General features: G+C 42.8%; 1 protein-coding gene across 1 annotated transcript in view; it reads left to right on the forward strand.

The window, feature by feature from the left end:
* LOC144806542 (uncharacterized) overlaps positions 1 to 13060 on the forward strand; it is a 63943-nt gene extending 50883 nt beyond the window's left edge. Inside the window, exons 2-4 of the mRNA XM_078672881.1 lie at positions 1845 to 1909; positions 2918 to 2970; positions 6043 to 13060. Of these exons, the coding sequence (XP_078529007.1) occupies positions 7209 to 9368 (2160 nt within the window). The 5' untranslated portion in view covers positions 1845 to 1909; positions 2918 to 2970; positions 6043 to 7208 and the 3' untranslated portion in view covers positions 9369 to 13060. The remainder of the gene's footprint in view (positions 1 to 1844; positions 1910 to 2917; positions 2971 to 6042) is intronic.
* The last annotated feature ends 2606 nt before the right edge of the window (positions 13061 to 15666 follow it).

The raw sequence follows: 15666 nt of genomic DNA on the forward strand, positions 1-15666 counted from the left end.
CTTGTTCAGCCTGTCAGCGTGCTGTATGTTGACTCAGACCTTGTTCAGCCTGTCGGTGTGCTGTATGTTGACTCAGACCTTGTTCAGCCTGTGGTCGCGCTGTATGTTGACTCAGACCTTGTTCAGCCTGTGGTCGCGCTGCATGTTGACTCAGACCTTGTTCAGCCTGTCGATGTGCTGTATGTTGACTCAGACCTTGTTCAGCCTGTGGGTGCGCTGTATTTTGACTCAGACCTTGTTCAACCTGTGGGTGCACTGTATGCTGACTCAGACCTTGTTCAGCCTGTGGGTGAGCTGTCTGTTCACTCAGAATCTCCTATACCTGTGGGTGCGCTGAATGTGCACTTAGACTTTGTTAAGCCTGTTAGTGCGTTGTCTCTTCATTCGAACATTGTCCAGCTTGTGGGTGCGCTGTATGAGCACTCAGACCTTTTTAGCTTGTTGGTGTGCTGTATGTTGACTCAGACCTTGTTCAGCCTGTGGGTGCGCTGTATTTTGACTCAGACCTTGTTCAGCCTGTGGGTGCGCTGTACTTTGACTCAGTGCTTGTTCAGCCTGTGGGTGAGCTGTCTGTTCACTCAGAATCTCCTATACCTGTGGGTGCGCTGTATTTTGACTCAGACGTTGTTCAGCCTGTGGTTGCACTGTATGTTGACTCAGACCTTGTTCAGCCTGTCGATGTGCTGTATGTTGACTCAGACCTTGCTCAGCCTGTGGGTGCGCTGTATTTTGACTTAGACCTTGTTCAACCTGTGGGTGCACTGTATGTTGACTCAGACCTTGTTCAGCCTGTGGGTGCGCTGTATTTTGACTCAGACCTTGTTCAACCTGTGGGTGCACTGTATGTTGACTCAGACCTTGTTCAGCCTGTGGGTGCGCTGTATTTTGACTCAGACCTTGTTCAGCCTGTGGTCGCGCTGTATGTTGACTCAGACCTTGTTCAGCCTGTCGATGTGCTGTATGTTGACTCAGACCTTGTTCAGCCTGTCGGTGTGCTGTATGTTGACTCAGACCTTGTTCAGCCTGTGGGTGCGCTGTATTTTGACTCAGACCTTGTTCAGCTTGTGGGTGTGCTGTATGTTGACTCAGACCTTGTTCAGCCTGTCGATGTGCTGTATGTTGACTCAGACCTTGTTCAGCCTGTGGTCGCGCTGTATGTTGACTCAGACCTTGTTCAGCCTGTGGTCGCGCTGTATGTTGACTCAGACCTTGTTCAGCCTGTCGATGTGCTGTATGTTGACTCATACCTTGTTCAGCCTGTCGATGTGCTGTATGTTGACTCAGACCTTGTTCAGCCTGTGGGTGCGCTGTATTTTGACTCAGACCTTGTTCAGCCTGTGGGTGCACTGTATGTTGACTCAGACCTTGTTCAGCCTGTGGGTGAGCTGTCTGTTCACTCAGAATCTCCTATACCTGTGGGTGCGCTGAATGTGCACTTAGACTTTGTTAAGCCTGTTGGTGCGTTGTCTCTTCATTCGAACATTGTCCAGCTTGTGGGTGCGCTGTATGAGCACTCAGACCTTGTTTAGCTTGTTGGTGGGCTGTGTGTTCACTCGGACCATGTTCAGCAAGTGATCATGGTTCATTGTGTGTCCATTGCAGTGCAAGGTTTGGATTTGGAGGATGTTGTGTGTTGTGGGTTGGTCGTAGATACCAGAAGAATAAAAAGGTTACAAAAAATGTCTATTTAATCATGGACCAACAGTGCTTTACAATGGTTTTGCAGAGAATAAGAGTTTTCCTTTGTAAGTTAAGGACAGTTGTTTTGCAAGATGAGATGAAGTGTGATCTATATTTGATGCAAATAAGCTCTTGGTTGATGCAAATCTATACTTCCTTTCAAGGTATTCTGGGACGGGCCAGGTGGTGCGGCTGCCTCCCTTGGAGGAATAAACAATATAACTGTCAGGTAACGTTTCCTAGTGCCTTCTGTTTCCTTTTCTTCTATTTATTCTCAAGTCTCTCTCTGTGTCTCTCTCTCTGTTTTTTATCTCTCTTCAGCTTCAAGAATTTGACTCCCACTCCAGACCATTCTCTAGCTAGATAGCATATGATCTTAAAAAAATATAAAAAATACGTGGCTTTAACGTAGTCCTCTTCCTTATTTGTTTTTATGCTAGCTGTTTTAAGCGTGTTTCTGTACAAATGTTGGTATACTCCAGGGTCAGGCTATTTTATCTTCGGGTTCCTAAATTGTGTGATGTTTTTGTTATAGTTAACCTACTTGGTACAACCCTCCTTTCCCCCTTTGTCCTGTCACATTTGGAATGCTCTATCATCTGTTGGCCTGAAGGTATGGAAGCTAATAAGGAACTGTTGAACTCTTTCAGTGTATTCTCTTCATACCAGTTTTATTCTTTCTGCCTCTTACTTTAGGGCTCTTATAAATACTAAGGTTTATCTGGCAAAGCGTGCCACCACACATGGTCGTTGTAGCATGTGGGCAGCCACCCCATGTTCCTGCAAACCTCCCCCATCAATTTTTGAGTTTCCACTAACCCTGGCACCCACCTGATGCAGCCACATTCTCAAGGAATATGAATGTGGTGGGGCCCTAGCGCAGGTCTGGGCCCTTCTCGGGTCGGGAGGCACTGGGCCATCAGCACGCTTGCCTCCTATGTTCCCAAGCAGTCCCTTGACTGTCAACACATTTGTCTCCTCTACACCCCATGATTCTATCCTCTCCTTGGTCTATACCTGCCCCATCCTTTCTCTCTAGATCTGACTTCCAGCTCTTTGCGTCCTCCCAGCCTGCCCTTTCCTGTTCTGTTTGTCACCCCCAGGGCCACACTGGGTCTCTTTGAGGAAGAGTGGAAGAGAGCCTCTTTTTTATTATTCTTCTGTTTCTGTAGTATTCGTCTTTTCTTATCCCATTTTAGTTTCCTTTCCCGTTATGCTGTTTTTTTTCTTTTTTTAGGTGTTGGGTGTCTGGGTCCTGTCAAAGGTGTGTGACAAGTTCCAGTCCACCAGGTAAGTCCTTATCCTCAACATAATTTGAAATGGTGAATTCCGCTGAGCCAACTGGACACAGCCTCAGTCTACGGTGGTGATCCAGGGGAAGAGGTGTAAAATTTGTGAGCTCAGATATAGGATACCCACCACATCGTAAACTCAGTCCTCAGCAACACAATTCACAATAACACAGAGTTTGGCCCATAGAAACTCTACAATTTATTCACAATCATAAGGTCCTCCGTATGAGCTAATAGGGACTCAGATAACTACAGACGGAAAGCCACTCCTTTATGAGGACCTGTAATAATGAAGTGCCTAGGTAATAATATTCACACAATATTAATAAAATCCTCAATAAGTAAGGACAAACACATGGAATAGTTATCAAGTTATCTTTATCTAAACTTCAAGATTGAATGGTCAAAGCACAAACATACACTAGAATCGTTTAATAACGGTTATTCTTTTATATACAGGTAAAACACAGCACATCACAGCTCAGACCAAATTCATCGTCAAATAACACCTACTGTGGAAGGAAGAAAGAAAAAGAGAGAAAACATATTGCAAAATAGAACACGCAATTCGGAATCATACCAACTAAGAATTGGTTGTAGACTTATCAGGACACAAGGTGGACCCAGTAGAACGCTAGAGCACAGCGTGCAATAGCGGGAGTCATAAATTCTAAGGGTAGGCGAAGTTGGCGGAGTACCACTACGCAGAATTCTGCGGAGTTGAACAAAAACTCGGTGAAACTCCACTCCGTAACTCCGTCCCGTCTCATCCCAATTAATGAAACAGAAACCTCGCATACCTTTGGTAAAATAACAAGTAACTCTATCTTTACATGCTAAAATGCATATAGTCATCTCACAAAAGTGAAAATGAAAATGTAGCAAGCATGGGAGAGTTGATGATTTTGGGGTCCTCCCTAACCTAAGGAGAGAACTAAGCAGAAGCCTTAGACACAAAGAGCATATCAGGCTGAACGATTCAATGATGGTCCCATCCTCCTAGGACCAGCCCAAGCACAGTCAGTTATGGGCAAAATTACAATCCCAACCAAAGGCCCTGCAAAGCATTATGGGACGAGATTTTAGAGTGCAGTGAATAATATAGTATGCAATATCAAAACATTCCTCAAGCTGCATCTCTCCCGGCTGAGCTGAGAGCTAATAGTATAATACTCACTGCACTCTAGAATCTCGACCCATAATGCTTGGCTGGGCCTTTGGTTAGCATTGTATTGTTGCCCATAACTTTGCTTGGGGTGGTCCTTGGAGGATGGGACCCCCACTGAACCGTTCAGCATGATATGCTCTCTGTGTTCAAGGCATCTGCTTGGCCCTTCCCTAGGTTGGGGGGACCCCAAAATCATCACCTCATTGCCTGATATTTTTCGAAGATATATATTGTGAAACGGTTATATGCTTTTTAGCATGTAAAGGTAACGTTGTTTTATCAAAGGTTGTGGGTGTAGTTGCTAAGTCCCTACGTGGCAGAGTCAGAGTTTTTGCATGGACTCCATGTTTTCAATGTAATGCGTAACCTCCACTAGCGGACCTGAGTTCATTGCCCGCGGTTAATATATTCTTCCACTGAAAGATTTGGCCTGCTCAACTTCACCCGCCGGTAAAGTGCGGAGGTAATCAGGAGATTTCAGTTCAGGGAAAAATCAGAGTTCAGACCGACAGCAGGTCAGGCCCAGGATTTGTAAGGGAAAATAGCAGCGTGCCGTCCTTTTCCCAATGGGCAATTATGCCTCCAAACAATTTCAGTTCCTGCCCACAAAATAACTTCTAGGTAGTTTGCATGATTTCCATTGGTCAAAATCCTTAGTGTAACTGTGGTGTGATCGTTCTCTAACCCAAATCGTCTGGAACCCATATGTAATACCTTTGTTCAGTGGTCATTGTTCTTTTTTTTTTTTAGCCAGCGGTCATTGTTCTTTAAGAATGTGCAATATCACTTCCCTTCAGAAATAGTAAATACATTTGCAACTCAACGTTTCCACTCCACTCGCTCTCTCCTGAGCTTGCAACAAAGTCAATACAGTTTTATTCTATCAGAAAGGATGTCCATTTTTCAAACTGTAGGACAAAAACTTCAGGGATAATACTCATTGCTACTGTGCAATCAGGTCAACATTTTTAGTCTATTCGAAGGAAATAATGAAAGACAAAATACATTTTTGAGGCCTACATGGAAAACCACTAAATCACTATTTTCTAAAGAAAAACATGCTAATGTTGAAAACATTAAAGAACTAGAGATGCATAAGAAATAATATAAAAACACCATGTCATTATACTGTGAAGCATAGCCTAATTACGTTTCATTAAGAAACATGCAAGCACTTTCTCTCGGATTTACATCTCAAAGAAAACATAAGCAGGTCTAATTTTACTTGAGCATTCTCATAATCATATTTTGTTTTAAAACTGCAGACTGCATTACTACCTTTCATATTATTTTCATAGCACATTAGTAGGTTTCTCTCTCTGTCATGAATGACTTAATCTCAAACAAGTTTGTGACCCTTCTGCATGCTTTTACGATGCAGTTTTAAACTCTCACGTGTTTCACGAGGCACACTGTTAGTCATGTTTCTTAAGTACGTATTATGTATTAGTATCACACCCAATGGTAAGGAATTGATCGACCAAAACACTCTTAATAAAATAATCACGCTCCACCAGTGGCATTTAAAGCAGTGATTACAACAAGGCAGATTCCTTTGTTCAATGAAATGTCCCTTCATGGATGCCTGAAATAAGGAATAGAAGAGTCCTTTAAATGGGCAGGGGAGTACACAACATCTGATAATTCATTAAAGGAGGTACAAATACCTTACTGTGATGCCAGATGTCATCACAGGAAGAGTACATTGTTGGTGTTGGATGCTTCTGAGAATCTATGTCATGATGCATGTGTAACTTATGTTTCTTTCTAAAGTATTCACTACTTTTGCTCTCACGACATTGAGTTTCAGTGTTCCCAAGTTCCCTGTCTATGCAGTATCCATGAACTGTTTTACCCCCTTGGATTGCAACTCATTTATAATTTCTAACTCTATTTTTACAGGTCACTGAAGCAACAAAAAGAAAAAGAAATGTTGTAATGTTGGACACATTTCTAAAAAGGGTTATTTTGAGGAAAGTAGAAACAATCTAGATCTCTAAAAGAGAAAACAGTTCTATGCACCAGGAATGGTGAGGAATTTGGTGTGGAAGAAACCGCTGAATGTGAAAGTCTTTTATCGACATTCTTACAATCATTATTTGTTGTTGAACCCTTGAAGTACAATGACCAGGAACATTTGCCAAGATGTCAGTGTTTGGGATTGAATAACCTTTGAAATAATAACTGTACCCGCAAGTAAATTGAAAATCTACTGCAACTACTAATTATAAGAATATTTTAACTTAAAGAAAACATTTCACGATTGGTCAAGCAAAGAACATTGGCAACAACTGATCCTCACAGAGAGCACTTGGGAATAATCAGTGTTGCAAATTCTGTCTGATGATTTCTGAGAAATGCCATAGAGACCTAAGCCTCTTCCACCAAATCAGTATCCGTAGACGTGACGTGATGTGACAGAACTGTCAGGAAGGCTAATAACCTCAGGTAATACGAGCACGCTTATATCTCCGTCTCCTGTGATTCGGAGGAGAGAAAACCTTGTATTTCAAAAATAACTGAAAATGTTCTTCTCAGATGTCATTACAGCAAAGACACTAGACTAAAATCTACAACATAGAAAGATTTTTCCCACCAACTCTGTCTCTTGGGTTGATCTATGTTGTTTCCAAGAGTGCCAGACCTCCAACGTTAATGGTGGGCCTCACCGGAATAGAAATCTTAAAAAGGGCCAGTGTTACACTATTGATAATTCGTAAACTACCCCAGCATCTTTTAATCCCAGTTCATTACTTGTATAAAAATGTACCTCACTTGTAAGTACTAATCCTCAAAGACCCTGTCAGTGCTTTTAAAACTAAATTAAATGTGATAAACTGCAGTCAGAATGAGCTTAATTCTACTTGAGAGAATCCTTGTGGGCATAACTTGTAGTAAATGAATCCATGAGGGGCAACTTAATAAAAATAAGGGGCCCCTCAGTGAAAGTTTATAAGACAAGTTAGATAGGCTGGCTTCAAAGGTAAGAACATTGATCTCCAAATAAAAACTATAATTAGTTAAATGCAAATGTGAAGAAGAGCTTCGGCAGTGATGTTTAGAAGTTAATGTTGAGTTTTAACATAAACAAGTACATATTCAGATTCAGTCTTAAGATGGCATGTATCCAGGAACAACCCCAACTTGTAGATACAAAAAAATCGAATAAGACCAATGAATGTGATAACAGCTTTAGTTATCAATGCCACCTCACTAAACACAAGAGAACTCACACTGGACTAAAACTGTATAAGTGTCCTGAATGCCAGAAAGGCTTCAGTTGGAAAAGCGATCTCATTCAACATGTGAGAATCCACACTGGGTGCAAACCTTATCAGTGCAATGAAAGCCAAAGAAGCTTTCATTTTTTAAGCATGCTCACTCAACACAAGAGAATCCACACTGGGCAAAAACCTTATCAGTGCACTAAGTGCCTGAAGTGCTTTCGTCAGAAAGTCCATCTCATTCAACATGAAATATCTCATACTGGGCTCAAACCGTATCAGTGTTCTGAATGCTGTAAAAGCTTCAGTCAGAAATCTACTCTCTCACAACATGCGGTAATTCACACTGGGCAAAAACATTATCAGTGCTCTGAATGCTGTAAAAGCTTCAGTCGGAAATTCAGCCTTACTTTACATGAAAGGACCCACACGGAGCAAAAACCTCTTCAGTGCTCTGAATACAGGAAAAGCTTCAGTCAGAAATCTGGTCTCACAAGTCATGAGAGAACTCACACTGTACTAAAACCGTATCAGTGCTCTGAATGCTTGAAAAGCTTCAGTCAGAAATCTGGTCTCACTCAACATGAGAAAACTCACACTGGACTAAAACCGTTCCAGTGCTCTGAATGCTGCAAAAGCTTCAGTTGGAAATCTAGTCTCGCTCTTCATGAAAGAACTCACACTGGACAAAAACCTTATCAGTGCTCTGAATGCTGGAAAAGCTTCAGTCAGATATCTGGTCTCAGTCAACATGAGAAAACTCACACTGGACTAAAACCGTTTCAGTGCTCTGAATGCTCCAAAAGCTTCAGTCGGAAATCTGGTCTCATTCAACATGAGAAAACTCACACTGGACTAAAACCGTTTCAGTGCTCTGAATGCTGCAAAAGCTTCAGTCGGAAATCTGGTCTCGCTCTTCATGAAAGAACTCACACTGGACAAAAACCTTATCAGTGCTCTGAATGCTGGAAAAGCTTCAGTCAGAAATCTGGTCTCATTCAACATGAGAAAACTCACACTGGACTAAAACCGTTTCAGTGCTCTGAATGCTGCAAAAGCTTCAGTCGGAAATCTGGTCTCGCTCTTCATGAAAGAACTCACACTGGACAAAAACCTTATCAGTGCTCTGAATGCTGGAAAAGCTTCAGTCAGAAATCTAGTCTCGCTCTTCATGAGAAAACTCACACTGGACTAAAACCATATAAGTGCTCAGAGTGCCAACAAAGCTTCAGTTGTGAGGCCAATCTCATTCAACATGAGCGCATACACACTGGGCAAAAACCTTATCAGTGCTCTGAATGCTGGAAAAGCTTCAGGCACAAATATGGTCTCACTCAACATGAAAGAACTCACACTGGACTAAAACCGTATCAGTGCTCTGAATGCCAGAAAAGCTTCAGACAGAAAATAGCTCTCACTTTCCATGAGAGAACCCACACGGGGTACACACCTTATCAGTGCTCTGAATGCTTGAAAAGCTACAGTCAGAAATCTGGTCTCACTCACCATGAGCAAACTCACACTGGACTAAAACCGTATAAGTGCTCAGAATGCCAACAAAGCTTCAGTTGTAAGGTCAATCTCATTCAACATGAGCGCATACACACTGGGCAAAAACCTTATCAGTGCTCTGAATGCTGGAAAAGCTTCAGTCACAAATATGGTCTCACTCAACATGAAAGAACTCACACTGGACTAAAACCGTATCAGTGCTCTGAATGCTGGAAAAGCTTCAGTCACAAATATGGTCTCACTCAACATGAAAGAACTCACACTGGACTAAAACCGTATCAGTGCTCTGAATGCCAGAAAAGCTTCAGACAGAAAATATCTCTCACTCTCCATGGGAGAGCCCACACAGGGCACACACGTTATCAGTGCTCTGAATGCTGCAAAAGCTTCAGTCAGAAATCTGGTCTCACTAAACATGAGAAAACTCACACTGGGCAAAACCTTGTTATTGGTCTAAATGCCAGGGAAGCATCTGCTGGAGACTCAGTTTGATTCAACATGAGAAAATCCACAAGGAGAAAAAAAACAATCAGTGCTCTCAGTGTGACAAAAACTTCAGTTATAAAAGCAACCTCTCTACATGACAGAGACAATGTGGGAAAGTAAAAGGTGCTCTGAGGAGGAGCTTTCAGCATTTCAAAACCTTCACATTAAGCAGCCACAAAGACATCAATCAATTTATCGTCCAACAAACTGTTTACTGAGAAAAGCGCTCAGTGAGGGATAGAAATTTGTGAATTAACCTCATTCCTTAGTAACTATTTGTGGCCTCATCCCATTCAGTGTATTTTGCTCCCTGAGTGTTTATAAGCAATGACTGACCCACCAAGTCCATTTGATCCTGAACTTTGAGGCCACGCCCCCAAGGATCTGGAATTCAAGTAACCTCAAACTATATCCAGCCTTAATGAGCCTCAGCAGGTGCCTGCGGCAGGAGTCCCTTTGTTGTAGGAATCTATGGGACCAACGTCTGTTCATGCCTATGCAATTTGTGACTGATTATTGAAAAAAACTAAAAGTGATGGAAGGACAGGTCATTAATCTCAGCAACATCCCACCACATCATTCTCCAGTCTCTGTGCCACTAAAGACAAGACCAACGATATGCAAACCATTCCTGTCACCACCCTAAATAGTCCTAATGACTTCAGTTCCAAGGGGACATGGCCTCGTATTACAAAGATTCGCTTTAGCAGCCTCTTTCCATGTCCTTTTTTGTTACGAATGGAACCTGCTTCCCATCTGCTGAGGACAGTTTACCAAGCTTTAGAATCACATCAGACATACCCAAGAGAGTCTCACAGATAATCTGAGTTGTACATCGTTAGTACTACTAAAGAACTACAAAATGCTATTCACAAACTACGTGAGGTTGTTCTGCCTCCCCTATCTTTTTCTGTGTGAAGTTGTCTGCCCCGACTTCATAGTTTCCGCACATGTTAGTCTAGTTTTTAGAAGTAAATGTGGAAGGGACAGAGGGAGTGGCTGTAAAATGGGAAATACTTATGAATACAGGGGAGGGGTTAAGGTAGGAGTAAGGAGGCGTATAGGGAGGGGTTTAGGGAAGGACAGGCACTCACCCACTAAAGAGTAAGCCCATTGCTGTTTACAAACCACAACTCTAAAGTCACTAAGCCATAATGTCCCTAAAACAATCGTAAATGTACTTGTGCTCAGAGCGGGAGTAAGTCCAACATCACACATGTCCATCCACTCGAACTGCAGTACACACCCATAAATAATAATGGCGGTAGGGAAATAAAAAAAAAACCCATAGGAAATAATGATAAATTAAATATTTAAAACTAGTTTAAAGAAATTTAAATAAATGTCATTTAATGATAAAAATATCTAAAAGAAAACAGTTCATTGTTTTAATAACTTTTTAAAATGTAAACACTAATATAACATTTCCTATTAGTAAAGTCTAATTACATGTGTTAAAATTAATTCTCTACAGCACATTTAATAATTATTAATACATAATCAAAATTTTACTTTAGGTGGGAAACCTTTAACTTAATCTTAAGAAAAAATATAATCTTTAATATGTTCAACTAGGTTGGAGCTCTCCCTGTATAAAAATATATGGACTATTTTGAAAGTTTTTTAAACTTAAAAAATAAATCTTTTTAGGTTAAATATTATTGTAAATTAATTGTATAAACTTTACCTGTAGAAAAAAATGCTTCAACACTATTAACTTGTATTTTAATTAAATATTTAATTGATTTTAAATGTGTTAAAACGTTTTTTTAAAGATTTGTTAAAAAAATCCCACCAAATGTAAAATCACTGTATTTTCTTATTATGTACTAAATTGCCTTACGTACCTCTGTTCAGATGGGACACAGACTTCCAAAAAGTTTTGTATAGAATTAATTGATTTTTTTTTTAAAAGACAAAATACATTATAGTAATTTATCTTTATTTCATATGAGGTTCTATTTTTGGGTCTCAGGTAGACAGTGCTTGCGCTGTCTCAAAGAGACATGTTTATCTCCGTTATGGGCTTCAGCCCACCCACAGACTTACCATTTGCTGGCTCCACCATTGATCTGATAATATTTATCCCCATTTGTCCAAGGCATGCATTCGTTTATCTCTACCTGCGTTTAGCCCTCCCTGAGAGCATGGCCCAATTACTACTATCCATCCCCAGCTGCCATTTTAGCATTTGTTATCAGTGCTACTTTTTCCTTTCATTTTGAGCACTTGAGACGAGCGCTTGTGGTTTATGGAACACCACTGCAAACAGGGATGAAAATCTTGTTCTTATCTCATAACATTTGCTGTCCATTCAAACATCGAGATCAAATGTCAGATGCTGTCTTATCTGTTAACTGCTCTCATATACAATGGCTCCGACCTGTGTTCTGCCGCTGTCCCTCTTAATAATAATACTGAAGTTTGTATAGCGGAAACTGCTACCTCACAAGGAGGTGTCCCGGCGCTATTTTAAGCATCAAGATAAACTGAGTGGTAAAAAAAGCAACAAAAAAAAGATTACTTGTTAAAAAGCCATGTCTTTAGCTGTGTCCTAAAGACGGGCTCTGAATTTGCATTGCGAATAGAAAGTGGTAGGGCATTCCACAGTTTTGCAGTTCTTGCCGAAAAGGCTCTACCCCCGAGGCGAGACTTTGCGAATCAGGGGACAGAGAGCAGGTTCAGAGTATTCGAGCACAGTGACGGTACCTGCCTATAGCAGGGAAATCTTAATTTAAGATAATTATGTCCCTTACACCGTTTTCTGCGCCCCACCCCCACGCCATCAGTGCATTTGCTCCTCACAATGCACATAATAACTGAAGACTGAGATCAATTGTCCGATGCTGTCTCATCTGCTGACTACTTTACCTTAAACGAAGTGCAGCACGAGGAAAACAAAGGAACAAAACTTGTGCAGCTGTCCCCAGCACAGCGAGAGAAACCCTGCTACCATATTTACTACTTTCTCAGAAAATCGCCCCATAATGTCTTTTCAGGCCTTGCTGTTTAAACACTTTTTTGGCCCATCTCTGCTTGTGGTGGTCCCAGTATGACGAGACCACCACCAAAAAGTCAACACAACGCAGCCTTTCTTTTAAAGGTACTGTCAGAGTCATCACCCTAAGTTAGCGGGACTCCAAAATGATCACCTCCCCGGGATTTTCGTTTCTTTTTGAGCTCTCCCACAGCTGTAGCTTTTACTCTACAGCCGGTAGTGTTTCAACCTCTAGGGACCACATGTATGGTAATTTAATGGCATTTAATCAGACCTGGAAGGCCTGGAAATCCACAAATGTGATGTAGATCTTATGCCCTTTAGGGGCTGACTATATGGTTGCAATGCAATGCTTTTTCAATGTGATGCCCTCAATGGGTTGTTTTTATATCAAACCCTTGAAAGAATAGACAAACACAAGATTAATTACTGATACATTCTTAATGGGGTTACCATTATGATTGCAAATGTTTTATTGCTTATCACAGTAATGTTAATGATTTTTGCAAAAGGTATGTGTTTATTACAAAACAAATGATTGAATAAATGTGAGATGTTTGGGTGACCCTCTAAGGGGTCCCCAGTGATTACGCAATGGCATCTATGGTATGTTACATTTGCCAATGTACATATTTGTAAACTATTGTGTAGTATTTAGTAGTGTGTGTAATAAATATACTTCTCCTTATTCTAAAGAAAATGTACTGACTGGACAATCAGTTATTGGGTGTTGTCATTGCGTGCCAGTGATTGGTGATTACTAGCCCACACTACCTCCCTTGAGTAGGCCTTGGACTGCTCCGCCAGCTAACCTGTGAGAAGCAAGCGCTACAATGGGGTGTTTGGTTCCCAGTGAAGATAGTTGTGGACAAATCTTTAGATAAGCCTGACTGCTCTGTCCCAAGTTACCGGAAGGTGTGCACGTGTTATCTTTTAGTGTGTATCTAGCTTACCCTGTAGAGAGCAGTGGTTCCTGCCTCGTCTGGGTGCATACCTCAGCCAAATAGAAATCCCATTTTTAACATTCTATCAACCACCTTAAATCAGCTATTTAGGGTCAACGAGCCTCTTACAGAACATTTCATATAACATGAATATCAACATTTCAGAGCAGGTTGAAGCCACACCAGCAGATCTTTGAGCACAGCAACATCATAGCAAGTGAACATTACATGGTCTTTGAGTCAGTGACCTCACATAACCTTTGACCAAGTGACATCGCAGAGAATGACATCACATGGTGTTTCTTATACATTTCAGTCCCTTACTGCATGTGGTCTGTAATTGGTGAGCTATTTATAGCACCAAATAAAATACAATTCTACTGAGTCTGAATTTGTAAAGTGTGATAAATGCAATTCAGTGTACAGATTGTTTCATACCATGTTTGTTACACACATTTTCAAATTAGGAGAAGGTGAAAAATCCTTAGCTAAAAGACACTCACATTGAAACGCCTGTAGCTGTCGAATTGCCGAGACCTATTGGATTTGTCAATGCTTGTTAGGTCTCTGCCTCCATTATTTTCTAAGGGAGGGCGTTGCATTACCAGTGGTTGGCAGTGCGTGGTGCTGCATTTTCTATTGCTCCACTTTGGATGCAGTAAGTTACATTTGTAAATATGACTCCACCTCCTTTTAAGCGTGTGCAGGCGTGCAAGTCCACACTTTTGAATAGGGGAGGCCGAATCACGACGCCCTGAACCCTGCTGCTGGTCCCTGGCCCATAACGCACTCTGCACTTTATTGAGAGTCCATGGAGGGGCTTTAAAAGCATTGTGGCAGTCCCACAGCGTGGGAGACCGAATCACGACACCCTGAACCCTGCTGCTGGTCCCTGGCCCATAACGCACTCTGCACTTTATTGAGAGTCCATGGAGGGGCTTTAAAAGCATTGTGGCAGTCCCACAGCGTGGGAGACCGAATCACGACGCCCTGAACCCTGCTGCTGGTCCCTGGCCCATAACGCACTCTGCACTTTATTGAGAGTCCATGGAGGGGCTTTAAAAGCATTGTAGCAGTCCCACAGCGTGGGAGGCCGAATCACGACGCCCTGAACCCTGCTGCTGGCCCCTGGCCCATAACGCACTCTGCACTTTAATGAGAGTCCATGGAGGGGCTTTAAAAGCATTGTGGCAGTCCCACAGCGTGGGAGACCGAATCACGACACCCTGAACCCTGCTGCTGGCCCCTGGCCCATAACGCACTCTGCACTTTATTGAGAGTCCATGGAGGGGCTTTAAAAGCATTGTGGCAGTCCCACAGCGTGGGAGGCCGAATCACGACGCCCTGAACCCTGCTGCTGGTCCCTGGCCCATAACGCACTCTGCACTTTATTGAGAGTCCATGGAGGGGCTTTAAAAGCATTGTGGCAGTCCCACAGCGTGGGAGGCCGAATCACGACGCCCTGAACCCTGCTGCTGGTCCCTGGCCCATAACGCACTCTGCACTTTATTGAGAGTCCATGGAGGGGCTTTAAAAGCATTGTGGCAGTCCCACAGCGTGGGAGACCGAATCACGACGCCCTGAACCCTGCTGCTGGTCCCTGGCCCATAACGCACTCTGCACTTTATTGAGAGTCCATGGAGGGGCTTTAAAAGCATTGTGGCAGTCCCACAGCGTGGGAGACCGAATCACGACGCCCTGAACCCTGCTGCTGGTCCCTGGCCCATAACGCACTCTGCACTTTATTGAGAGTCCATGGAGGGGCGTTAAAAGCATTGTGGCAGTCCCACAGCGTGGGAGACCGAATCACGACGCCCTGAACCCTGCTGCTGGTCCCTGGCCCATAACGCACTCTGCACTTTATTGAGAGTCCATGGAGGGGCTTTAAAAGCATTGTGGCAGTCCCACAGCGTGGGAGGCCGAATCACGACGCCCTGAACCCTGCTGCTGGTCCCTGGCCCATAAGGCACTCTGCACTTTATTGAGAGTCCATGGAGGGGCTTTAAAAGCATTGTGGCAGTCCTACAGCGTGGGAGACCGAATCACGACGCCCTGAACCCTGCTGCAGGTCCCTGGCCCATAACGCACTCTGCACTTTATTGAGAGTCCATGGAGGGGCTTTAAAAGCATTGTGGCAGTCCCACAGCGTGGGAGACCAAATCACGACACCCTGACCCCTGTTTCTGACCCCTGGCCCATAACGCACTCTGCACTTTATTGAGAGTCCATGGAGGGGCTTTAAAAGCATTGTGGCAGTCCCACAGCGTGGGAGGCCGAATCACGACGCCCTGAACCCTGTTTCTGACCCCTGGCCCATAACGCACTCTGCACTTTATTGAGAGTCCATGGAGGGGCTTTAAAA

Source organism: Lissotriton helveticus (assembly GCF_964261635.1).
Source record: "Lissotriton helveticus chromosome 1_1 unlocalized genomic scaffold, aLisHel1.1 SUPER_1_unloc_82, whole genome shotgun sequence".
NCBI lineage: Eukaryota > Metazoa > Chordata > Amphibia > Caudata > Salamandridae > Lissotriton > Lissotriton helveticus.